A 25468-nucleotide genomic window follows, 5' to 3' on the forward strand; every position below is an offset into this window, starting at 1 on the left:
AGAGGGCGGGGCTGGCCGGGGTCCAACTCCTGGAGGGAGGGAGGTGGTGGTGGCGGCGGCTGCGGGAGGTCACCCCTCCCCCCGCCGGCTCAGGGCTGGAAGCCGCCCAGCACAGGCCTGGTACACGGTGGCGTGACCACCGCGGGGCGGGAAGGGAGGGCTGGGTCAGCGCGAGGCTGCACAGACCGTAGCTAAGGCCTGGGCTCCAATCCTAACTCCACCAAGACTTTACTTGCTGCCTCAGTTTCCCCATCTGTAAAATGGGGCTAAGAATGCTGCCTGCCTGATAGTGGTGTTAAGATGATTTTATAACCATGAGGCAGGGGCCTAATAGAGGTCCCTCAGGCAGAAAGGCCCATAAACGGGGCAGTGTCTTTGCGGAAGCCAATTATACAGGGCTGGGCACTTAACGAGAGTTTAATAAATGTTACTATTATTCCCCCTGCACACATGTGACATTGTCATTTGTGTGTTGCCTTCCCCACTAGAATGTCAGCTCTGCAAGGGCAGAAATTTGCATCCACTGTCACTGCTGTGTTCCTGGCACCCAACTAGTTCTCAGTGTCTGTGCATCAACAATCAGGGTGTGCAGGTAGAGGGTGCACATGGGACCCAGCTCCTAGGGACCACACCACACAGGCTGTTTATAAAAACCATTTTAAATTAGAAAAGGTAAGAAGCATCAGTGCACACAGACAAGAACAGAGGGACAGAGGGCCCAGACCCATGTGCGATGTGGTCACCCCATGGCTGAGTGGGCAGTGGGGGCGACTGTCAGGAAGGCACAGACAGCTGAGTCCAGGGTGCTGGTTCCTCTGGGTGTGGCTTCAGGCCCTGCGGGCTCAGAGGTCAGCCTTCCGGAAACTTGCTCTGTTCAAGGAGTTCCTGGGGGAGGAATGAAGTGGCTCAACATGGCCACAGGGCCCCCAACTCCATAATGCTCCCCAGCCTCCTCCTCCACCCCCCCTCCTTTTCCTCCACCCTCCTCCTCCAAGGAGGTCTTCTATGGTCTTCCTGGCTCCTTTTACATTGGTTCTGATCTGGCCATGGAATCAGAAATTCTTAGAATCCACCACTGGAGATATGAATCACGCCCATTTTACAGATGTGGAAACTGAGGCACAGAAAAATGAAGTCACACACCTGGGAAATGATCAGAAATGGTTGCCCTGAGCTTGAATATGTGTACGTGTCTGAGTATTCACATGACTGTGCAAAGCCCTGAGTACCCGTGTTGATGTGCACATGTATGACGGCCCCCACGCTCTGCCTGGCTTTGCCTGCCCCCTCTCTCCCTCTCTAGGGTGGGAGGCCTGGGTCAGGCACCTGAGGCTGGCTGTGTTTGGCGCCAGCAGCTGAGGCAGGCGCTGGGTGAGCAGAGGCTGCAGAGCTTCCCGCAGGCGGGAGTAGTTGCGCTCCAGCTCACGGTGGTACTCCTTCTGGTCCGGCCCAATCAGGGCTTTGTTCTTCCGCAGCGCATCCTCACACCTGAGGGAGGACCAGATGGCAGGAGATGCTCAGGGGCTGACACTCAGAAGACAAAGCAAGACCAGAGGTGGGGAGTTCGCGAGCTGGGGTCAGGCATGCAGAGGAGCCTATAATGGGGGTCTGGCAGGTGGATATGACTTAGTGGAAATCAGAGAGGCTACAATGGGGGCTCAGGTTGATAGACAGGCTGTACTGGGGAGTCAGATAGGCAGAGAGCCATAATGTGGGGGTTAGAGGGACTCTGACTGGGAGGGTGGTCAGGCCTACTTCTTGCAGAAGTCCTTGAAACAGAGCCGCAGCTTGTTGTGATGCCTGAAGAGCTTAGGGTCTTGCGGGATCTCGGCCAAAAACACCTGGGCCACCTCCAGTGGACCCTGTGGGGTGATAGGGGCTTGTGACGATGTCTGCACGGCCCCCGGGGGCCTCAGGCAGCCTGCATACCCCACCGACCGTGCCTGGTTTACAGTGGGCCCCACGGAGCCCTGAAGCACCATCTGCAGCATTTTGGCATCAGGCGGGTCCTGCTCGGTGGCGAAGGCCAGTTCCCGAGTCTTCTTCTGCATGTCCTCAATGGCCACCTCTACTGGCGTCAGCACTGTCTGCGGGGTGGAGATGAGCAGGCACACGTCGGGACCTGAGGATGTGCTGACCCAACCCAGCCCACGGCAGCTTGGACCCCAGCTGGGGGTGGACAGGGGTACAAGAGACTGTAAGGAACCAGGTCTGGGGCTCCTGCCTCCTTGGGTCTGGCAGGGTTGGGGGTCAAGGTTCAGCTGCCTTTGTCTGGTTCTGATAACTTTGGTCTGGTTCTAGTCCAGCCTTGGGTCAGCAAGGTCTGGAAGTAGGGGTTTGAGTCTGCAGATTGGGGTCTGGAGGTTGGAGTTTGGGGGTCCCTGGCCTCCCTTGGTTTTGGGGTCTCTGTACCTCCCCTCCCTGGGCCTCCCCCAGGCCTGGGCCCCGCCCACCTCCTCCCGGTGGCACACGCGGATTCGTGTCTTGATGTAGGGGAAGGCGTGGTCTGTGCTGAGCAGCGTCTTGCGCTTGTGCTGCTCGGGCAGTTCTCCGTGTGCGCGCCCGTCCGGCGTGAAGGGCGTGCAGAACAGGAAGGTTCGCAGCCCGTAGTTGCGGTCGAAGTAGGTCACCCGGTCCTTGAGCTCATAGGTGTCGAAGTGCGGCTCCACGTATGTGATCTGGATGTAGGCCTGGGGCACGGGGCTCGGGGGTGAGGCTCTCAGCCCCAATACACACACCTGGGGCTTGCTGGCCTCCCGCAGGGGCCCCATCCCTGGAGAAAGGGGATTTGGGCCTCCTTGGGTCTGGGGGCCTTGGATCTGGGGTTCCCAGGTCTCCGTGTGTCTCCTTTGGATGTTTGGGAATCCCCTGAGGAATAGGATGTGGGGTCCCCGAGGGAGATAAGCTTTGGAGTTTCCCAGAGGTATAGGATTTGAGGGGCCGCAGGATTACAGTACTTGGAGTTCCCCTTAATATAGGATTTTGGGATCCCTGGCGGGATAGTAAGGAGCCCTCACCTTCTGGGGGTCCAGCTTGGTCTTGTCCACAGGGTTAGAATCTTTGATGATCTGGACCACGTCCTCCCCGAATCTCTCCGTGTAGAACTCCTGAGGACATGGGGCTGACTCACAGCTGCTCAGCTGCAGCCCCAGTGCCCTGTCCCAGGGCACCCCGCCCCACCCCGCCCCAGGGCAGCCCAGTGCCCTGTCCACCCACCCCCCCGCCAGGACGTGCCTCCAGCCGGTGTGAGATCTCGGCCAGCTTCGTGATGGACGGCTCCTTGTACACGAACTCCTGTTCATCTAGGTCACCGAAGCGGGCGCCGTAGAAGCCCACGCGGAAATATGTCCCGAACACACGCTGGGGCTGTGGGAAAGCTCTTGTTGCCCAGGAGGCCCTGCTGGAGGTCCCCCTACGCCAGAGACACATGGGTCCTCAGGCCCCACGTGCAGAAGAGGTGGGCATGGGCAGAGGACCCCGGACACCCCAAGAACATCACATCACGGGCACAGGCAGGGGCATGGACCCACATGACTGCCAATTGCCCACACCCTCACTCTTTTTCCCCAGCCTGTCTCCTACCTCCCCCAAATCTTTATACTCATTTAACACAGACCCTTAGTTTCTGATTCTCCCTCATGACCCATGCAGTTCTTCAGAGTCTGGATCTCAATATGACATGAGAACTGGGGCCCTATTGCTCATAACTAGGTCCTCAATGCCTATAGGTCTGGGTATACAGTAGTATAGTAGTATACATAGTATAGTAGTAGTATACATACGCATGAGTGACTGAGGGAAGGCGTGGCCGTTTCTTGCTCTGGGACAGAGGCTCTGGTTCCCTTGTTCCAGTGCATCCCCTCCCCTCCTCCCAGATCTAAGTTTGCCAAGAAGGACCCCCTCCCTCCAGGTAGACTACTTTCCACCGGGAAGGATGGGGGTGGCTCCATGTTCACTCACCAAGGCAGGTCCAGGCAGGGTGAGATGGGCACCAGGAGATGGAGGTGGGGAGCAGGGGGCAGAGAGACAAAGTCATGGGTGAGGTCAGAGGTCACAGCCCCCAACCCCCCAGAGTCCTGGTTATGCTGCCCCATGAGAACTAGTCCATGGGCAGAGACAGGAGATCCGGGGAGGGAGGGGACTTGCCTGCCCCGCCCAGCTCCCACCCAGTCCTCCCCCCTTGGTTCTGGGTTCCTGCCATCTTTGGCCAGAAAATTCTCCCCAAACTAGGAGATGCCTAAAAATAGACCCAAGTAGGGGAGAGGCGGGAGAGGGGGGACATTAAATGGGAATGAGGAGCAGAGATCCTGGGGGAAGCTGGGGAGACAGGGAGGGACAGAAACCAAGAGAGACACACAGAGAGAGTGATCAAGGAGAGAGGCAGAGACAGGGAGAGATGGACGGAAAGAGACCAAGAGACACAAAGAGAGAGAAAAAGAAGCAGAGACAGAGGAAGTTGGAGGCCCCCCCTTCCAGGCAGTGACCAAGCTGGCCCTGCCTGAGGGAGGGGTGTCTCTGGAGAGCTCCCAGCTGGGTGAGTCACAAGCTGCCCTGGAGATCTGGGGCAGGGAGGGGGGCTCCGGGGGGAAGTAGTGGGGTGCGTCATCGCCCACTGAGCCCCCGCGGCCAGGCAGCTGTGCTCCTCCAGCGCCCCCTGGTGGTTCCTGACCACTGTTGACCAGAGGCAGGTGGCCACTCACCTCCCAGCCGGAGCTCTGTGGGTGGGGACAGAAGGGTCAAGGTCAGCTGAGCCCAGCAGGGGCCAGGGGCTGGGGCCGAGGGCAGGGTCTGAGAGGGCGGCCTGGGCCCACCTGGTGCATGATCTTGGTGAAGGCCTCCTGCAGTTTGCCGTGCACGGCAGCCAGCTTCTTATAGTCGCGGTGGGCTTCCAGGATGGGGATGAGGGTCTTGTAGACCTCATTCACTGCCTCGTAGAGCCCACCCTGGGGGTGGAACATCAGGATTTCCAGCACCAGCCCTGATCTTCTCTCCTGCCTGGAACAACCCTCCTTCCATGCTCCTACCCATCCTCCAGGGTGCCATCTTCCATCACCTCCTCCAGGAAGCCCACCCTGACCACATCTGCCCCAGATGGGGTACCAGCCTTTCCACTCAGCCCCTACAGACATCCTCTGTGGTCTCCACCATGCTTACTACGGACCCGGTGCTGTGTACATGTACACTCTACCCATGTTCCTTCATTGGTGGGAGGAGTCATCTTTTTCCATTCCTCAGAGGGGAAACTGAACTTCAGAGATGTGGAGGGGCTCCCCAGGGCCAGGACCTGAAGGCCGGCCCTTCTGGCATGGTGCCTAAAACCTCCACACCCAACTGCCTCCCAGCACATGGTAATGGCCGCTCCTGAGTGCCGCTGGCCCCCAGTCAGGGCCAGCATCAAGCCTGGCACATGGCAGGTATCCTGAGCTATTTGCTGACTGTTAGAGGTCTGTGTCTACCGTCTGGCTTATTCCCAAGGCCTCTGTCTCTGAGACTCCAGCAAAGTGATCATAATAATAAAAACAGCAATAAAAAAAAAAAAAACACCTCTAGAAAAAAAGGAAAAGAAAAAAGAAGACTTGATGCAAAGAACTGAAACAGGATGGTAAATATAGGTGGTCACTGAATTTCAGTGCTGGGTATGGGGGGGTGGTGGGGATACAACTTTCTTTTATGTGTTCTTGAAATTTTTTATAACAAAGAATTTTAGGGAATTCCCTAGTGGTCCAGTGGTTAGGACTCTACATTCTCACTGCAGGGGGGCCTGGGTTCAGTCCCCTTAGTCGGGGAACTAAGATCCTGCAAGCTACATGGTGTGGCACAAACAAACAAACAAACAAAAAAGAATTTAAAATGGTAACAATATATCCAAGGCTTATTATATCCAGACCACGTGTCAAGGGTTTTATGGGGAGAAAGGCAGGTAACAGGGTCTCTGAGGGATCCCAATCCTTCTTCACAAATCCCCTGCCCAGAAAGGGTCTGGGCAGCAGCTTCACCTTGAGTCTCTGGGAGCAGGTATCGGGCCCATCAGCAGATGCACGATGCCGCCCCAGCCCCAGGCCTCACCATGGTGAAGTAGGCGGCCGCCTGTTCCAGCAGCCCCACCAGCCCCAGCTCCGTGAAGTGCTTCCCGGAACAGAAGCCCTCCTCATCAGGCGACAGGATGTCGTCAGAGATGGCGGACTCCTCCAGCACGTTGGACGAGATGTTCTGGGGTGGGAGGTGGCGTCAGAGCCTGGTCCTCGGCCCACGTGTGCCACCCCCTGCCCGCCACGACCCCACCCCCCATCCCCCCATCCCTGCCGCTCACCTGGAAGGAAACGCAGCCCACAGGCAGGTGGCGGCTGTCCTCCAGCAGAGCGAGGTACTCCGCCACCAGGGCGGCCGCGTGAACCATGCACTGCGCAGCCTCCGCGTGGTTGCCCAGCTCCGCGTGCTTCCCCGCCATGTTCTGCAGCCATGTCAGCCGCAGGTCTGGGGAGCCCTGGTAGCCCCGGGCAATCCTAGAACCCAGGTGAGGGGGGATGTGAGGAGGATGGAGACTCACCTTGCCCCCCTGCTCACTCCTCACCTGTCCATCCCCTTCACCTGTGACCCCACCCATCTGCCCCAGCCAATCTCCTCACCTTTACCCCATTCACCTGTCTCCTAACTTATCCCACTCCTTACCTGTCCATCTCTTCATTACCCCCACAAGTGTCACTCTGGGTCTGCCCAGGCCCATCCCTTCTGTATGCCCCCTGCCTTCCCTGTCTCCATCACCTGGGCCCCCATCTCCCACTCCCCAGTTTCTTACTAAATACCCTTCACTCTCCTCCAAATCACTTGTTCCCCTAATCTGTCACCCCTTCATGGGTTAGCACCTCACTTGTCTCTCCCACCTGTACCCCTCACTTATTCTTGCGCTCCTCTGTCATTCTCATCTGTATGTTCATCTGGCACCATTTTTACTTGCTCGTTGACTTGTCCTCACCTGTCTGCTCACCTCTCCATTCACCTGTCTGCTCACCTGGCCCCTCACCTGTCTGCCCTCTCACTTGGTCATCTTCACGTGTCTCCTCTCCTGGTCCCTCTTCACTTGTCCATCCTGACTTGTCTCTCTTATTACCTGTACGCTCACCTGCTCCCTCCCCACCTGTCCCTCTCACCACCTCCTCTCCCCTCACCTGTCTGTGAAATGGCTGAAGGTTCCAACCGGCCCTCCTAACCTGTACATGAGGTCGATGAGCATTTCCGGGTCCTCCTGATGCTCCTTCATCTTCACCGTGTCAGTCAGGATCATGTGCAAGTTGAACATCAGGTCCTGGACCTGGAGCGGGGGAATGGCCAGGAGTGACGGAGCCGAGGTGGTGGGGTCAGGGGTCAAGCGTAGCAGGGCAAAGACCCTGGCTGGGGAAGGTGGGGCGGGGGTCCGGCGGGGTCACCTGCTCAGCAAAGGTGCTGTCCCGCAGCCCCACATCCTCCTCGGCATAGGTGAGGATGGTCTTGAGTGAACGTCGCAGGTGTTCTTCGCTGAAGTTCTGCGTTGTCCCCACCAGGGACGAAAGCGACATGGTCACTTGCATCTTCACGCGGGCAAAGTTCTGGGTGGGCCGGGGAGGAAGAGCACGCCTGACTGTGGACCTCGGACCCTCACACCAGAGCCTGCTTGACCCGCTGACTTCACCCCTCTCCCCTCTTGCCGTGCGTCTATCGCGTCAAGACCCCTAGTCGGCCACCCTCCCCAGAGCCGCAGATCACACACCCCCACACACCCCCACTTACATTGCCAATCTCGAAGTTCTGGCGCATGAGGAGGTAGAGGGAGGCGCTGGCGTGCGTACGGATGGCGCTGATGCGGCTGCCGCAGTGGCGCAGGAGCCTCAAGCAGAGGTCGGCACACAGCTCCGTGTCCTCCTCAAACAGCAGCTCTGGGAACTGGCCCCCAGGGCAGGACAGACACCAGTCAGCCCCTCCCCGCTCTGGCTCAGAAGGTCCCCGATGGGGACATGGGCAGAAGCATCAGTCTGTGTTCTGCCTTCTCTGGCCAAGCCCAGCAGGTTTTGGCGTCAGACCTGGGTTTAAGCCCTTACTGTGTGACTCCGGGTGAGTAACTCTGCCACTCTGATTCTCAGTTCCCTCCTCTGCAAACTGTAGCTAAGGAGTGAGTGTCTGCCTCATGGAGTTGCTGAGCACACAACAGTCGCTCAATAAATGGGCTGTGATTGTTACTCTTAAGAAGCGTGGCTGTCAGAGGTACTCACCTTGGATACCAGGGCCCGTTGTGTGGCCAGGCCATGCTGCAAGAAGAGGGCACTCTGGGCACTGCCCAGACTGTACAACACAACCTTTAGTACCGCGCCCAAGATACTCTCCCGGGCCTCTGACAGCATCACCGTCTGGGGGGCCAGAAATCCAGCTGTTAGAGACTGGGGTGGTTGTGGAGTCACGGAAGGAGAGGGATTCTGGAGTCAGAGATCACAAGGCCCTGTGGTGGGGTCAGAGGTGAGGGAGATGCTGGATCAAGCCCTACCTGCACGATGATCTCCAGTGTATCCAGAACCACCAGGCTTGCCTCGGTTGCCAGGTTCCCGTCCACCAAGGCCTCGTGTTCCATTTCATCCTTGGTCCTGGAGGAGACAGGAGGGATTGAGGGGGCCTCTCAGGGCCAGACTCCACCCCACGGCTGAGGTCTTTCCCCTCCCTCGGCTGCCCTGGAGGGGGCGCCAGTTCTCTGGAAATTGATCTAACCCCAGCAAACTACTTCCTGCCCACACCCACTTGTCCACACGGTCCGAGGTTTGTCTCCAGTGTGTGACGCTCTTCCGCCAGCGTACATTCTCCTGGTTCCCAAATGGGCTCCTCTCTGAGACACACAGGTGCGTGTTCACAGATGTGCAAAAACATAAAGACACACGTGACCATGAGAATGGATCCCACACACATGGGATCCCTATGAGGACACTGGGCGACATGGATGCTTGCGGAGTGGATGCAGTTAGACGTGAACAGGGAACACAGACACCCACATGTATAGTGATAACGTGTGGACTTCTTTCTGGGAAAAGTAAGCCAAATAGAGGCAGAGATGGTCCCCGCCTTGGGGGCCCTGGTACAAAGGCTGGGAGGCACCGGGTAGGGACGTGCATGGGGTACATCTCCCTCTCACCACGGCTCCGTCGCACCATCTCCTGTCGGGCTCCGATGGTGCCCAAGATAGCTTCCTCCAGCCGGGCCTTCATGTCCAGTGATTTCTTGAACGTGAGACTGTTGATACGTTCAAAGGCCTTTCTCCCCTGCAAGAACAGAGAACAAGTTCGAGGTTGACTCTGCTCTTTACTGTGGGCTACCCTGGTCCTGCTTCTTCTGCCTCCTATACCCCAGTCCCCTGCCCACCCCTCGAACCTTGTATTCAAAGGCAGCCAGACAGAGGTACAGCAAGTCCAAGAGACGACCCAGCTGAGGGAGGGCCAGGTCCGCAGCCCAGCGCTGCAGCAGGGCTGGCTCAGCATTCTTCAAGACCCATAGCACACACACCAGCAAGGTCCGGCTAGACTCGGCAGAGAGGGCACAGCCTGAGCGAGCAGCCTGGGGACAGAGAGAGGACAGGGCACTCAGAAGGGAGAGAGGTGACTTTCATTTTTCTCCATATTAAGATGAGAACTGGCCAATTGGTACTTCATTGCATAAATTCCATTACCAGGTTATTGGACACACAATGTCCAAAATACAATAAAAAAAATCACAAGACATGTGAAGAGGCAGGAAGATGTGATTGATAAGGGAGAAAAGACATTAGACGCAGGCACAAAAACAATCAAATGTTGGATGGGGTCTCTGGGGACAAGGCTGGTACTCACTGTCGCTGGGCCCTGGGAGATGCTGGCCCGGGAGCCAGGGGCCAGGGGGCCACCAGCGATGGCCATGGCCACTGAGGGGTTGATGGTGCCTCCCATGTCCCCTTCCCCTTCTGTGTCTGAGTCGAGCATAGAGGCCAGTCTTGACCGCGGACCTGGACCCTCTGGGGGGAGAAAAGAATGAGACCGTGGTTAAGTGCTGTCTCTGTCTCCAATTTCAGCTCACAGGTCACCTCCTCAGGGAAGCCTTCCCTGATTCCACCCCCCAGACCAGGGTGGAGTCTCTAGTTATTGACTCCCACAGCTCACTTATTGTACTTGTAATTAGATACATGCAGCATGCAACTGTTTCTAAGATCCACAAAGGCCTGGACTATATCTGCTCTGGCCACTCTAAACTCAACACTGAGAACGTGGCCTGGTGCACAGGAGCAGTCATTGTAAAGATGATGATGATGATGATGATCGCAATGGTGACAACCACAATAATAAATGCTTCTGCTATTATTTATAGCACCAACTGGCGCTTACATAGCATTTCCTGTGTCAGGTGCTGTTCTAAGCACTTTAACAATATTAATTCTTACTCTTCAGAACAACCCTATGAGATAAGTACTTTTATCACCCTTACTCTTTGGAAGAAGAAACTTAGGCACAGAGAGGTTAAGTTACTTTCCTGGGGTCACACAGTAGGTAAATGGTAGAGCTAGGATTTTAATCTAAACAGTCTGGTTCCAAAATCTCTGATCTTGGACTTCCCTGGTGGCACAGTGGTTAAGAATCCACCTGCCAATGCAGGGGACACAGGTTCAATCCCTGGTCCAGGAAGATTCCCACACGCCACGGAGCAACTAAGCCCGTACGCCACAACTACTGAGCCTGTGCTCTAGAGCCCACATGCCACAACTACTGAAGCCTACACGCCTAAATCCTGTGCTCCGCAACAAGAGAAGCCACTGCAATAAGATGCCCGCACACTGCAACGAAGAGTGGCCCCCGCTCACCGCAGCTACAGAAAGCCCGTGCACAGCAACGAAGACACGACACAGCCCCCGCCCCCCGCCAAAATCTCTGATCTTAAAAGAGTACTCTCTCCACTCCCCCCTCCACAAAAAACACAGTCTCATCAGAGAGAGAGAGTTGCTGCCAACAAATACAGAACAGGTTTCACTCCAGAGAGTCTTGAAATAAAAGGTCAGTCAACTGAGTTTTACTAAAGCTCCAGCTCAGTTTAACCTAGCTGAATTCCTGAGTGGATTGAGGTGATCAGCCCCTTATCCTAGCTGCCTAAGAGAGAGAAAGGGGAATGCTCACTGGGAAAAGATGACATTGCTTCAGTCCTGATGGTCCTTTTACACGCAATGTCCAAAATACAATAAAAAGTCAGAAGATGTGAAGAGGCAGGAAAAGGTGACTGATAAGGGAGAAAAGACAATAGAAGCAGGCACAGAAATGATCAAATGTTGAAGTGAGCAAAACTTTAAAATAAAAAATAAAAAAGATGCACAAATATGGGTTAAAAAATGGAGAATTTCAGCAGAGAACTAGAATCTACAACAACAACAAAATCAAAATTTACAACTGGAAAATATAAAATTTGAAATTCAGAACTCAGTGGAGGGGATTAATAGAAGACCAGACACAGCAGAAGACAGAAGTAGTGAGCTCAAACACATGTGAATAGAAAGTTTCCCAACTCAAGCACAGGGAGCAAACAGAATGAAAAACAGAACAGAGCACAGCAGACACTTGTAACATGATCACAAAGGTCTAACATACGTGTAATTGGAGTCTCAGGAGGAGAGAAGAGAGAAAACGAGGCAGAAAAAAAAAATTCAAGAGATAACTGAGAATTTCCCCCGAATGACGAAGGGGATCAACCCACCAGTCCCAGGTCTGTGCTTCCAACCACTGAACACACTTGTCCATCAGTGGTGCCAATGAATATGCACATAAATGAACGAACACAGGGCTCCAACTGATGTTCCCCACCTTTCCCTCCTCACACCTCTTTCTAGAAGATAATTCATCTCCCATTTATTGCACGCTGACAATATCCCAATACTACACGTCCTCAGATTTTCACATAATCCTAGGAAGTAGTTGGTGCTATCACTGTCTCCATTTTACAGGTGATAAATCTGAGGCTCAGAGAGGTTAATGGCTTTCTTGGGGCCCCACAGCAGGACTTGAACCCACTCCTCTGATCCTAACACCCATGTTTTTACTCCTAACATGCTCGCCCACCTTTCCTGATCTGAGCCTTGTGGGATCAATCAGGCCCCCAGATCGTGGGACCCCACCCCGCCTTGCCCTGCTGACCAGCAAAGTCATGCAGCCGTGGCAGTGTGTCCCGCGCCAGTGACAGCAGTGGCAGGTATAGCTCGGCCACCCGGGCCTTCACAGTGGCCTCGGCGTAGCGGGGGTCAGCATCATGGCCACAGAGCAGGCTGTGGACAGCACTGATGGCCTTCTTGTGCAGCAGGGACGCCCTGTGGGGTAGTGAGGTGCTCAGGACAGAGTGGGTGTGGCTCCTGGACCTTCCTCCCACCCCACGGCCAGGCAGGGCCTGTGCTCACCCCTCGGCCTCAGGTTCCAGGGCCAGGGCCAGTTCCGTCAGCAGGAGCCCAGCCAGGAAGTGCTGCTGCCGGAACGACCCACTCAGCTCGAACATGCTGATCACCTTGGGGTCTGGGGCCTGGCTGGAAAAGGTGGAGCTCTGGAGAGGGGGGCAAAGCAAGGGACCAGGGGCCAAGGGTCAGAGGTGAGAGGTTAGGGTTAACTCATCTGTGAGATGACAGGGCACAGGGTCCAAAGTTAGAGATTTGAGAAATGGCAGATGGAACACCAGTCTGGGAGTTAGGATTTAGGGGTGAGAAATCAGAAGCTGGTCCTCCTAGGAAACTGCTGAGAATGCAGGGTCAGAGGTGAAGGGTCACAAGGTAAGGGGTCAGTCCCCTGGGCAGTGGCCTATTGTGAAATGGACAGAGATGAGGGAACCATCATCAAGAAGGGCTGAAAGGTAAGAGGTCAGAGGTCAAGAAGAGGAAGCAGATGTGAGGCCAGCCCACCTGCGAGGTGGTGGAAGATACGGAGGGCGAGGGCGAGGCCGGGGGTGACAGGGGGCAGCAGGGGAGGTTGAGGGTCACATAGTGCTCGTGGCCGCAGAGGATGCGGGTGAAGTCCATGCGCAAGGTCAGCAGCACCGCCGGGTTGGGAGCTGACTGCAGCCGTGTGGCCACCTGCGGGGGAGGGTTCAGCGGGTGACATTACACTGCTCTGCCCACCAATCCACACCACCCCCTTCCATGTCCCCGCAGGTGTGCTGTCCCCTCCAAGTCCCCCACAGGTATGCCGTCCCCACCACATCTCCGCAGGTGTGTTGTTCCTACCACGTCTCTGCAGGTGTGCCATTCCCACCACGCCCACCCCTACCTGCTTGTAGTGAGCCCGGACCAGGCTGAAGACAAAGCCGCGGTCCACCAGGGACAGCAGATCACTGAGGAAGAAGGCCAGGCTGGCGTTGAGGTGCTCGGCCAGCTCCACGTCCTGGGGGAACAGGGCCTGTCAGCCCACACCCACTCACCCCATCAAGCCTCCATCCCTGCCCTTGGCCTGGCTCTCGCCAAGGCCACCAGTGACCCCCTAAGAGCCGTGTCACTGCCCGAAAACCTTGGTTCTCCTCGACACGCCCTTGTCTCTAGGCTCCAGACTCCCAGGCTTCCTGGTTGTCCTCCTCCCTCTGACTAGCCCTTCCCTTCCCCAGTTAGTGTCTACCCTCCACCCGGCTCTGTTGAGGACACTCTTTTTTATTCTCTCACCAGATTTGAGTAACACAACACAGATGGCAGAGGCCGGCTGCTGACCCCCCACCACATCCTCTCACAGGTATTAGGATGCTTCTTCAGAGTTCAGAGCTGGGTAGGGACTACATTTCCCAGCCTCCCATGCAGCTGAGAACAATCATGTGACCACATTCTGTCCAATGGGATTTGAGAGGAATGATGTGGCCACTTAAACAGAAGGGGCAGGTCCTCCGGTTTCCATAGTCTGTAATGCCTGATGTGGCAGGTACCATGATGAACTGAGATGGCCAGGCCCATACCATGGAGCCCCCCGTAGCCCATCTATGCTCAGAAATAAACTTTGGTCACATTTAAACCATTTGTGATGATGTTCAAGCAAATTAATCTTTGCCCTAACTGATAAACCCTAAGAAATCATTTAACAAGTATCTATTATGTACCAAGTCTTGTGAATGAGACAGACATGGTCCCTGCTGCTTGTCCAGCTCTCAGTCTCATGGGGGGGGGGATGGGGGATAAGAGTATTCTGGATAGTTCTATGTGTTTCAAAGACAACTAACAGGGTGCTATTTCAAGAGAAGCCTGAAGGATGAGCAAGAGCCCAGGGGAGAAAGGCATTCTGAAGAGAGGGAACAGTAAGTGCAAAGGCCCTGGAGCAGGAAGCGCCTGGCAAGTGTGAGGAACGACAAGGAAGGAGGCTCCTATGGCCTCAAGGCCCAGCTGCCCTCCTGCTTTTGGGAGCTACTCATGGCCTCACAAGTTAGCCTCAGTGGCTCGCAGTTCCCTGCAACCCAAAGAAACAAAATACAAAATCCACCTGAGCTCCAAGTCCTCAAGTGGGGCAGAGACTTGTGCATGGAGACTGATACAGTTGGTGCTCCATAAATGTCAAGTGAAGGAATGAAACCGCTGTGGCCATCACTGATAACCCCCCGGTGCTGTGACGAAGGTGCTTCTCAAGGGCATTGTTCTTCCCTACAGCCCCCCCCCTTTTTCTTTTAAAGAAGATGTTGTGGGTAGGAGTTTATTAATTAATTAATTTATTTTTGCTGTGTTGGGTCTTCGTTTCTGTGCGAAGGCTTTCTCTAGTTGTGGCAAGCGGGGGCCACTCTTCATCGCGGTGCGTGGGCCTGTCACTGTCGCAGCCTCTCTTGTTGCGGAGCACAGGCTCCAGACGCGCAGGCTCAGTAGTTGTGGCGCACGGGCCTAGTTGCTCCGCGGCATGTGGGATCCTCCCAGACCAGGGCTCGAACCCATGTCCCCTGCACTAGCAGGCAGATTCTCAACCACTGCACCACCAGGGATGCCCCTTCCTGCAGCCCTTTTGAGGAGAGTTTCCTCATAATCTGGATCAGCCTCCGGGAACTCAGCCCTTGGGAAGGCTCTAGTGAAACAAGGTTAAAACCTTTGAGACCAGCCCAGAGGTCATGGGGGATTGCACAAGGGCCAGCTTGGGCCGACCAGCATTTCAAAAATCTGGAATATTCCCATCAAATCCTGAAGTCCCCTTTCTCTTTAAAAATCAGACATTCTGGGCTTCCCTGGTGGCGCAGTGGTTGAGAGTCCGCCTGCCGATGCAGGGGACACGGGTTCGTGCCCCGGTCCGGGAAGATCCCATGTGCCGCGGAGCAGCATGGCCCGTGAGCCATGGCCGCTAAGCCTGCACGTCCGGAGGCTGCGCTCCACAATGGGAGAGGCCACAACAGTGAGAGGCCCGCGTACCGCAAAAAAAAAAAAAAAAAAAAAAATCAGACATTCTGGCCACATGCCCTCTGGTCCACCATAAGCCCCCCTCCCCCAACTGAAGCTGGTGGTGAGGGTTCAAATCCCCATTCTGCCCATTCCCACTTATATGGTATCAAGTTGTTACTCAGTCATTCTTTGCTTCCATTTCTCCAACAGTGTAATGGAGAAAACAATACTACTAACTTCATGGAGTTGTTGGGAGAGTTTAATGATGTGATCCATCTAAAGTATTTAGGTATGGGCGTCCCTGGTGGCACAGTGTTAAGAATCCACCTGCCATGCAGGGGACATGGGTTTGAGCCCTGGTCCGGGAAGATCCTACATGCCGTGGAGCAACTAAGCCCGTGCACCACAACTACTGAGTCTGCATGCCCCAACTACTGAAGCCCGCGTGCCTAGAGCCCGTGCTCTACAACAAGAGAAGACACTGCAATGAGAAGCCCGCACACCGCAATAAAGAGTAGCCCCCGCTTGCCACAGCTAGAGAAAGCCCGCGCACAGCAATGGAGACCCAGTGCAGCCAAAAATAAACAAATAAAAATAAATAAATAAAATTTAAAAAAAATAATAAAGTATTTAAGTACACAGTAAGTGCTCAATAAATGCATAATTTTATTACTATTATCATTGTCTGCCCAGCTTCTGTGAGCACTGGAATTAATGGTCCAGGGCCTGGATAACCATCAAGGTCTCGGAACATCAACATCCATTTACTGAGTACTTACTGTATACTGACACTGTGCTAAGGGCTAATGCATCTGCCCTGTCGCCTCTCTGCCTTCACCAACTCCCATTCTCCACTTTGTTCACTTCACCCCAGCCACTCACCTCCTCACTGCTCCTCTGACAGTGGCAAGGTCCTGCTTCAGGGCCTTTGCACTTGCTGTTCTCCCCCTGACTGGAATGCTCTTCCCCCAGACATCACATAGATTGCTCCCTTGTGTCCTTCAAGTCTTCCCCTAAAAGTCAGCTCCATGAGGGTAAGGAACTGGGTCTGTTTTGTTCACTGCTGTGTCTCTAGTTCCCAGCACAGGGCTGTGCTTAAGAAACAGATGTTGCGTGAACAGACTGATTCAGCAAATGGGATTCGTGGTCTTGTAGCCAGGAGGTACTGGACAGCACTGATGCCTCATGTGGTTGGCTCTATGTCCTCCCTAAGCACCCCTGCCCCACCCTCTCTCCATGGAGGCCCCTCCCCCTTACCTTGTGGACGCGGGTGATGACCTCCAGGCCCACAGAGCCCACCAGGGCAGCAATGTCATCCAGGAAGCGCCCAGGGAAGCGAAGCTTGCGGGGTGTGTCCAGCTTCTGGCCCAGAAGCAGGTGCAGTGCCATGCTTTTCACCTGGGGGTGGGGCAAGAGGGCAGGGGGTGGGTCTTGAGGGGCTGTGGGTAGAGGCGGCCTGCCAGAAGGGAGCAGAGATTGGGGGGTTGTGAGTGGTGGCTTGAAGTGGGCTAAAGGTGGGCATGAGGGGTCCTGGATGTGGCTTGAGCCCTGTAGTTATGGGGTGAGAGTGGGGCCTGATAGCTGTGGGGAGGGGCTGAGAGCTGTGGGTGGGACTTTGCAGGTTGTGGGCGGGGCTTGAGAAGGACATGGGCAGGGCCTTGAGTGGGTGCTAGGCAGAGGGGTGGGAGGTTGAGAGAGTATGCGTGGGGCTAGAGCAGGTCTCCAGGGGTCAACGTCTGACTGTAAGTAGGAGGGTGGGGCTTGAAGGCCCACCAGATTGAGGGGGGATGGCTGTAGTCAGGAGGAATAGTTCAAGGCACCTCTTGAAGAGTTTGGGGGGTGTCTCAAGTCTGATCCCAACAGTTTCCTTCTCTCTCTTGCAGGGGAGGCCTCCTTGCTAGTTGGGGGTCTCTCAATGGTCTTATAGGGAAGGTGGGTAGTGGGGATCCTTCTCACTGTGGAAGGGGTTTCAGGTAACTTTCAGGGGGCCTCTCCAGGGAGCGATTCCCTTAGGCATTTCTTATCTCTCTCTATGCGCGGGTCTCTTGGGGCCATTTCTCAGGGGGCTTCTCTCCCCAAGGAGAGTCTCCCCTGGGGGCCCCTTGTTCTTGGGCGGGGAGGAGGGCATCTCACCATGAGCTGGAAGAAGAACCAGGCATGCTGCAGGACAGCCTCGCGCACGGCACTGCCGCTGACCACCCACTGCAGGGCCAGCTCCTCGTGAAGCAGCTGGGGGCAGGGGCAGGGATCACAGAGAGCAGAGGACCCCACCCCGTACCCCCGTCTGGAGGCCGTGACACGGGAGGATGCAGCTGGAGGGCTTGGGATTAGAGCCGCGAGAGGCCATGCAGGAGGAAAGGGGCCAGGAGGAGTCAATGTGCCCTTTCCCTGGGCTCTCCAGACCCTGCTGGGCTCGAGGGCAAGGGAGCTCTGGACCCCAAAATGGAGTCACCCACCCCCTGCCTCCCACTACCTTCTGCACAGTGGGTCTCAGCTGGGTGGCTGGTGGGGTCGAGGAGGAGCCCTCGAGGTAGGAAGAGGTTCGGCTAGAGCTGCGGTCGATGGCCTATCATGGGATGACGAGGGGATGGGATGGCGACGGGGGTCAGAGTGGGTGCAGGCGGTACGGATGGGGGAGAGAGACAGTCGGTGTGGATGGAGGAAAGACGTGGCCGTGTGGACAGACAGCGGGGATGTGGATGGAGAGAGCCGTGTTAATAAAGACAGAAGGGTGTGGGAGCCGATGGAGAGGGTAAGAATGTGATGGAAGAGACGAGAAGAAGCAAAGACACAGGTAAGGAAAGGACAAGCAGGGTGAGCGAACAGGCAAGAATGTGGACGGGAGCCCGTCAGATGGAGCAGGACCCAGCAGACAAAGATAAGAGAAAAGAGATGGGAGGAGTGGAGGTGGGGAGGGTAAAATCAGTGTAGACGGAGAAGAGAACGTGGTCAGAGGAGGTGAGCCAAGTGGGGACGAGGGCGGAGAGTGTGAGTGAGTCCGTGAGCCCAGGGATGGGCAGAGGAGGCGGAGGGCACCAGGGTGGAGGAGGAAGAGTGTAGACAGGGGTGTAGAGTATAGACACAGGGGATTAAAGGGAGGAAGGAGGAGGAGAAAGAAGAAAAAGAAACATAAGGACAGAGGAGGTGAGATGGTGATGAGAGGCAGTGGGAGCAGCCAAGAGAGCCCCAGTTTCCAGGCCTGAACCCGCTCCAGCTTTGCTTGGGGCCTTGCCAGGCCTCAGTGTCCCCATCTGTGAAATGGGCATGAGGTGCTCAAGCTCCACTCTCCCCGCCTCCTTTGCTGGTCAGGTGAGGCCGCTGACAGGGAGAGGAGACCCAGTGATGGAGCTGGCCCAGCCCTGGAAACTGCCCAGGTCCTTGCCTTGGCCGTGGGGGCCCCCCCAGCTCCCATAGTCCCAGCCACACGCCCTGGGCTCCTCAGCCCGCATCAGATGGGCCATCTACTGCAAAGGCCAGCCTCACTGCCACCTCCTGCCTGGAATGCCTACCCTCCTGCCACCTTGTCACCTCCTATGTGCTCTTCCAGGCCCAGCTGACACCCCAGAGAACTGAGGGCACTGGTGGGGAGACCTGTTAAAAACATGGGGGGGACTGGAAAGGCCCATGAACCCAGACTCCCGGCAAATCTTAGAAGACTGTCCAAAAGTCCCCCTGCTCCTGCTGTGAACAGTTCCCTGGCTGCCATGCGGTGCAGGTTGCCTAGGTGACAGGTACAGAGCTGGAACATGGCCTGGGGCCAAGTATGCAGGGAATCCAGTCCTTGGTGCCCAGGGGCCTCTGAGCTTGGTTCCAACCTCTGTATATGCCTTTCCCTCCATCTGGAACACTCACCCTTCACTGGCTGGCTCTATCTTACCCTTCAGGTACCAGCAAAAATGTCACCTCCCAGGAGAGGCTCCCCAGACCACCCAGAGGGAGGCTGGTGGCCCTGTTTCAGTTCATTTCCTTTCAGGTATTTTCACCCCCTGCACTTATATATTCATGTGTTTGTTTGATGGGTGTCTATCTCCCCGACTAGCCAGTAACTCAGGGATGAGGCTGGGTTGAGGATCTATCTCCCCAACAAAATCTTGCCTGTGATGCCCTAACTCCCTCCCAGGCTCGGACCGCTGCACTGAAGAGCAAAGTCTTCACTTCTGAAAATTCAGAACCTGGGGTGCAGGGGGATCCCATAGCAGAACCAGGACTTGATCCAGATCCAGGGTCTGATGGCAAAGCCCCTCCCCACACCAGGTCCCAGGAAGGGGCAAAGCAAAGGAAGCTGCCCACAGGGGTCGCTCTGCCTGAAACGGGGTGGGGGAGCCCAGAGGTTCAGTTCCATCCCCCGGGCATCATTCAGGCTGCTGTGTCAAGGGGACAGTTGAGTCTCCCGAACAGAGTGCATTGAAGGGAGAGAAACAGGCCATGCGGGACAGTGAGGTTAGAGTGGCTGAATGTGCATATCATTTGCATGCTATTTGCATACCACCCTGCCCCTTCTGTCTCTGCCTGAGGCTGTGGTCTGTGGGGCAGCAAAAGGCTGGTTAAGATGACCCTGTGCTGCCTACAACATCCACTCCACAGCCCCAAACAAAGGCAGGAGGGGGTCCACTGCCTCCTCCAGGCAGCCCCCCTAGGTTAGTCGGCCCCAGCCAGGAAGGTGGGAGGAGCTCATGCTGAGGTGGGCTGACACACGTGCAGGGGCAGGCAGGGAGGGCACCTGTCTGGGGTCGGCCCCACAATAAGGGGGTGCCCGTCGCAGCACCGCCTTGCTGCCTCCTGGAGCATAAGCAGAATTCACCCAGGAGTGTGAGCGGTCGATACCCTGGAGATACACGGATAAGTGGTAGCATCTATGGGCAGAGGGCAGGGAAACCAGCGTGAAACACCAAGCGTGCTCACTGTCCTGGGCCACACGTGTACCCACGTGGACACACACACGCAACCCTGGAATGTGTGTGTGTGCAAATGTGCATGTGGTGCATACATATATGCCTCCCGCATACGTCTGCGCATGGAATGCATGAGTACATGCACCTGCGTTCCCATGTGCGTGGGGTGCGTGCATATACGTACCCCATGTACGTACATGCATAGGGTACACATGGAAATGCACCACTGCGCTATGTACATGGTGCTCTTTTCTCAAGATCCAGTCACCCGTCCTTGGGTCAGCCTAAGAGTCCGAGTCACAGCTCCCAAACTGTGACAGCCAGAGCCCAACCCTAATGTCCAGGGTCAAGTCTATTTTTTTCTGGCCAGGCTGCGTGGCTTGCAGGATCTTAGTTCCCTGACCAGGGATTGAACCCGCACCCTTGGCAGTGAGAGCTTGGAGTCCTAACCATTGGACCGTCAGGGAATAACCCAGGGTCAAGTCTTCATCCATGCTGTTGGCTGTCTTTCCTATCCTCTGTCAATACTGAGATCTTTCACCTGCCCACCTGGCAGCCATGACCACTGAGGCTGGAGAGAGCAGGGGCCCCTTGCCCTACCTTGCTGGCCAGTATGCGGGAGACCTCGTCATCCACGGAGCCAGGGGCCACAGCCAGGTCAGGGTTGCTGCTGCTGATGCTCTTAGACCGGGCCAGGTAGAGGCTTGCAGGGCGGCCAGGGCCACGGGCCAGCGTGGCAGGCTGCAACGTCACTAGAGGGGCCCCTGATGATAGAAGGAATATGCTCAGCCCCCTGCCCACCTGCCGTCATGACCCCCTGCCCCTTCCCAGTCAGCTGCCCTTGGCGAAGTCACTTTCTTTCTCTGAACCTCTAGGCTCTTCACCTGTAAAATGGGTGTGATTATGGCTCTGCCTCATAGCAATTTTGGGGAGAATGATAAACACTGAGAACAGTGCCCGGCACGTTGTAAGTCTTAGTGCTTATTGGTAATTATTTAGCAAATGAAAAAAAATCCAACTTTATTGAGCGCTCAGTGTGCTAAGCATTTTGCATGGATGACTATGCCATTGACTACTACTTGCACCCCTGTGAGAGGCACTATTATTATCATCGTTTTATAGATGGGAAAACAGGCCCAGAGAGGTAAAGTCACTGGCCCAGAGTCACAGAGCTTATAGGCAGAACTGAGATTTAAACTCAGACAGCTCTGCTTGAGTCCCTGCTTGCTGACTGGCTGAATCACATGTCAGTTAAGTTTACAAAGACCATACCTCTGGGGTTGGGGCAAAAAGTTCTCTCTCTCTCCTGTAAATTGCCCAAACCAACCAAAGCCTGTGCCGCCTCAGGACCTTTGCACATGCCCTTCCCTTTGCTTGGGATGCTCTGCTCCCAGGTATTTCCTGTGCCCCAGGGTCTCCCACCAACACTCACCGCCTGGGAGGTTGGGCTCCGTGCCAGGCAGTCGGAAGGCATAGTAGACATAGGCAGCCAGCAGTGGGCAGTGACCACGGGCGTCCTGGGCAGCCTCCAGGCTCCGGTGGACGAGGCTGACGACATGAGCCATTGCTTCAAAGGCTACACGACCCAGGTTTACTGCCGGGCAGAAGAGAGGTCAAGTTCCAGGTCCCAGGGCTTCCTACTTCCCCAGGGAAGAGACTTCAGGGTCCAAGGGGCTCACGTGGCCATCAAAAAGTCAGGGGACTAGGGGACTGAGGGGCCATTTTTCAGATTGGAAAACTGAGACCAGAGAGATAAATGGGCTATGGGAGGTCACCCAGGACCAGGGGACCCAAGGCCCATTCTCCAGATGGGGAAACTAAGGTATGAGGCTGTGCTCGCGCACCAATCTGGCCGCCGATGATCGGGGGCCGCACGACCAGGCGTACGAGCTTGTCCAGTACGTGGTGGGAGAAGGCGACAAGGGGTTCAGGGCTGGCGAGTCGCAGGGCCACCAGGCTGGCCCGCAGCTCCTGTTCCACGGTGCTCTCGCTCAGCACGGCATCCTTGAGCCGGAATGGAAAGGCCCCTTCCTCCAGGACGTGCACCAGGGTGAAGAATTTGTCCAGGTAAGGGTCCTGGTGGGGGACCAGGGGTGAGCAGGGTGAGGCCAGGGCCCCCAGTCCAGAAAGGGCCCAGGGGATCGAGTGCGAGGCTGAGTAGGCTGGGACACCGAGGCTGGGGATCAGTGAATGGAAAATACATGAGAAAAGGGACAAAACGGTAGCTCAAGAAAAGGAAAAGATGGGGAGTGATCACAGAAATAGCAAGGGACAAATGGGGTGGGGGGAGGAGATACCATGCAAAGGCCAAAGCTCCAGCTAGCATGGCCACTGGCACGGCCGCCCCCACCTGAGTCAGCAGCTTCCCTGGAGCCTGGCCCCACTGACCAAAGTCATGTCCAATGGCCCGAAGCCAGGCCTCCCTGGTCAGCGGAAACTGTTGCCCAACCCCAGGGCCGGACTCCTGGGCTCTGGCCCCACCCCCTACCTGGGGGTGCACAGAGGACACAGCCGTGAGTTCTACGCTGAACACACCCTTGTGGCCGTCCACCCAGCGCATGCCCGGCAGCGCCACCTGCGGGAGGGACACACCAAGTGGGCACCGGTCGGCCCTGCCCACCGCTCAGGCCACCAGCCTCAGCCATTGCGACACTGTGGCCTGAGCACAGCCCCGCCTAGGGAAGCCACTGGGCACCCTGCCCCTGGGCCCCGCCCAGCCCAGAGATGGGGGCAGATGGAGGGGAGCGCTGTGGGGGTCCACCGGGCAGGCCGGAAGCCTGGGATGCTCACGGGAGAATGGAGACCCAGGGTGACCGTTATCGGAGGGAATGAACAGGAAATAGCATGATGGGAGGACTCGAGGTCCCCGGGGTGCAAATTAAAGGCTATGTGGGAGGGTGACAGAACATTCGCATGGGGAGGGGGTGCTCTAGGGACAGTGATTAGGGAGGCAAGCAGGGCTGCAAGTGGGGGGCTGCCGCAGAGAGGTGGTGGAATCTCACTATGGAACAGTGAGTGCAGAGGTAGGGGAGGGGGCAGTAACGAGGCAGGGCTAGTCGGGGACAGGGAGGGACACGCATGGGGGCAGCAGGTCACACAGGATTATAATGGGGGTGGGTGTGACGAGGCAGGCAGGGGCCCTGGGGGCCCTAGTGGAGGACAAGGCTCCCAGGGGTGTTGGTGGGAAGGAAAGCAGGGCACGAATGGGGGACTTGGGAGCACTGATGGGGGACAGGGTGCTAGTTAGCAGGGAGTCCAGAGCACGTACGTCCGGTGTGAGCACGGAGTAGCTGGGCGGGGGCTGATCCACGGACACAGGGAGGCAGAAGGGGCCGGTCCTCAGGCGGCCATGCTGCAGCAGTGGGATCCACTGGGGAGAGGCTGGGGGTCAGGTATGGGGCCGGACAGGGGGCAGGAGGGCTGGGCATGGGGGTGCGGGCTGGCAGTGGTGGAGGGGAGCTCACAGTAAAGCCCACAGGAGTCTCCAGGGCCGTGCCTGGCCGGGGCTGGCAGCTGACGTGGTAGAACGTGAAGAGCAGGTGGTGGTTCTCGGTCACGCAGGCCGGAAGACGCAGCTTAAACTCCTCGTAGAATTCAGGGGACCTGGCAGGGCCGGGCTGGGGGTTCTGCTGGGGGCTGGGCTCCCCCTTGCCTGCCCCACCCCATCTGCCACATGTTCCCCCAGTGCTGCTGGGCCCCACCGTCCCTGCTCTCTGCCTCGGGTTCCCGCATTAGCACTCCAGGAGACGGCACCCCTCCCCCGACCCTGGCCCCCCTTCCTGCCCCACTGGACCCTCATCAGTCCCCCCACCCCGACCCCACATACTTGTTATGGTAGACCACCGGTGTGAAGGCCTCGCGGGTGAATTCACTGCAGCTGGACTTGCCAAAGATGACCTGGGGGAGCAGGGGTATGAGGGGCCGGCGGGGGACACCCCGCCCACCTCCCCCTGGGCCCAGCCACTGACCGGCAGGGCCTGGCTGGGGTCCTCGCCCGCCATGTACTGCACTCGCACAGTGAGGTTGCGCACGGAGCCCTGGCGGCTGCTGAAGTTGAGGCTGTGCGGGTACACGTACAGCAGGTTCCTGCGGGGGCAGGGGCATGTCCACGTCAGAGGGACAGAGAGCCGGGGGACAGTGGCCGCACCACTGGGGCACTGATAGCCGGGTCAGGGACACGTATGGGCACCAGGCGGGAGATGTGACTGGCAGAGAAAGGAGGACAGACGGGCACCCTCAGAGCACAGGCGGGGGAACGGTGTGGCAGAGGGTGGGAACACAGAGGGACTTCGGGGGTATTGAGGGTACACAGTGAGGCAGAGGGCAGGGGACAGATGGGCGCTGAGGGCCAGGCTTCCGAGAAGGTAGCCCAGGCAACCAGCACCAGGCCTGAGCCCCGTGCAGGCTGACCTGCCCATCACCCAGCTCAGGAGCCTGACCACCCCTTCCCCCAGGAGAGGCCACTAGAATTATATGGCGTGTCTCTCAGGTGGGGAAACCAAGGCTGGAGTTGAAGGCAAGGGCTGGGCTGGGGTCAGGGTTCTGTCTCCCTTCCCCAGGGTAACTCCATTCAAGCCCTAACTGCCCCCTGGGCCTCAGTTTGCCTATCTGTCTAATGGGGGCATCAAGCCTCCCAGCTGAGCCTTTGTAATACCAATGATGCTAAATTACAAAAAATGTCAATAATTGCACCAAACACTAATGTGGCACCAACTGGCTCTGGGCGTGTTGGGCTCTGTTCTAAGCACCCGACGTGAAATGACTCATTTATTTCTCACCAGCAGCCTGTGGGCAGGGACTCCCATCACACTCCATTTCACAGGCAAACAGGCACTTGCTCACAGTCATCCAGGGAGACAAATGGCAGTTAGCCTTGAGCCAGGATACGTGGAGGTCCTGGAGTCAGGCTGTGTGGCCTTGGGAGAGTCTCCACCATCTGTATCTGCTCCCTTAGCTCTTAACCAGACCAACAAAAAGTCCAGCATCACAGGCTCGTGGGAAGGTTATGAGACCAGCTACTATGACAGCAGTGGGACAGCTCTGGGCAAACCACTGGAGCTCATAAAAGCCTCACTGTTATTGCCATTATTATTGTCACGCCTATCCACAGGAGGGGAAACTGAGGCTAGGAGCCATAGTCTCCCAGCGGGGCCTGAGCCTGTTCTCTCCCAGTGTCCTCACCCCCACCCCCGGCCCCGAGCCCCAGCCAGCGTGATGCCAGCGTGGCCCGCCTGGACATTCG

The 25468-nt window shown here is 56.7% G+C and overlaps 1 protein-coding gene across 10 annotated transcripts in view; it reads right to left on the minus strand.

Moving 5' to 3' along the window:
• Positions 1-641: 641 nt before the first annotated feature.
• The window catches only part of DOCK6 (dedicator of cytokinesis 6), a 42565-nt gene continuing 17738 nt past the window's right edge, over positions 642-25468 (minus strand). For 2 of the 10 annotated variants that reach the window (XM_082620563.1, XM_082620560.1), the window contains exons 15-50: positions 24195-24312; positions 24053-24123; positions 23691-23829; positions 23495-23596; positions 22715-22801; positions 22071-22302; positions 21659-21820; positions 20827-20990; positions 20055-20159; positions 17808-17900; positions 17468-17563; positions 16592-16732; positions 13272-13385; positions 12908-13078; positions 12416-12555; positions 12159-12328; positions 9840-10000; positions 9385-9567; positions 9149-9275; positions 8761-8845; positions 8513-8609; positions 8244-8378; positions 7765-7917; positions 7425-7583; positions 7209-7309; positions 6311-6503; positions 6067-6210; positions 4812-4943; positions 4701-4715; positions 3235-3360; positions 3018-3107; positions 2454-2690; positions 1944-2087; positions 1756-1862; positions 1327-1488; positions 642-885 (exon numbers count right to left, since the gene is read on the minus strand). In XM_082620563.1, coding sequence (XP_082476689.1) covers positions 843-885; positions 1327-1488; positions 1756-1862; positions 1944-2087; positions 2454-2690; positions 3018-3107; positions 3235-3360; positions 4701-4715; positions 4812-4943; positions 6067-6210; positions 6311-6503; positions 7209-7309; positions 7425-7583; positions 7765-7917; positions 8244-8378; positions 8513-8609; positions 8761-8845; positions 9149-9275; positions 9385-9567; positions 9840-10000; positions 12159-12328; positions 12416-12555; positions 12908-13078; positions 13272-13385; positions 16592-16732; positions 17468-17563; positions 17808-17900; positions 20055-20159; positions 20827-20990; positions 21659-21820; positions 22071-22302; positions 22715-22801; positions 23495-23596; positions 23691-23829; positions 24053-24123; positions 24195-24312 — 4699 coding nt within the window. In that variant the 3' untranslated portion in view covers positions 642-842. The remainder of the gene's footprint in view (positions 886-1326; positions 1489-1755; positions 1863-1943; positions 2088-2453; positions 2691-3017; positions 3108-3234; positions 3361-4700; positions 4716-4811; positions 4944-6066; positions 6211-6310; positions 6504-7208; positions 7310-7424; positions 7584-7764; positions 7918-8243; positions 8379-8512; positions 8610-8760; positions 8846-9148; positions 9276-9384; positions 9568-9839; positions 10001-12158; positions 12329-12415; positions 12556-12907; positions 13079-13271; positions 13386-16591; positions 16733-17467; positions 17564-17807; positions 17901-20054; positions 20160-20826; positions 20991-21658; positions 21821-22070; positions 22303-22714; positions 22802-23494; positions 23597-23690; positions 23830-24052; positions 24124-24194; positions 24313-25468) is intronic. The other 8 variants (XM_082620564.1, XM_082620567.1, XM_082620565.1 and 5 more) reach the window with 8 other exon arrangements.

This window comes from Mesoplodon mirus (genome assembly GCF_964341445.2).
Source record: "Mesoplodon mirus genome assembly, chromosome: 5".
NCBI lineage: Eukaryota > Metazoa > Chordata > Mammalia > Artiodactyla > Ziphiidae > Mesoplodon > Mesoplodon mirus.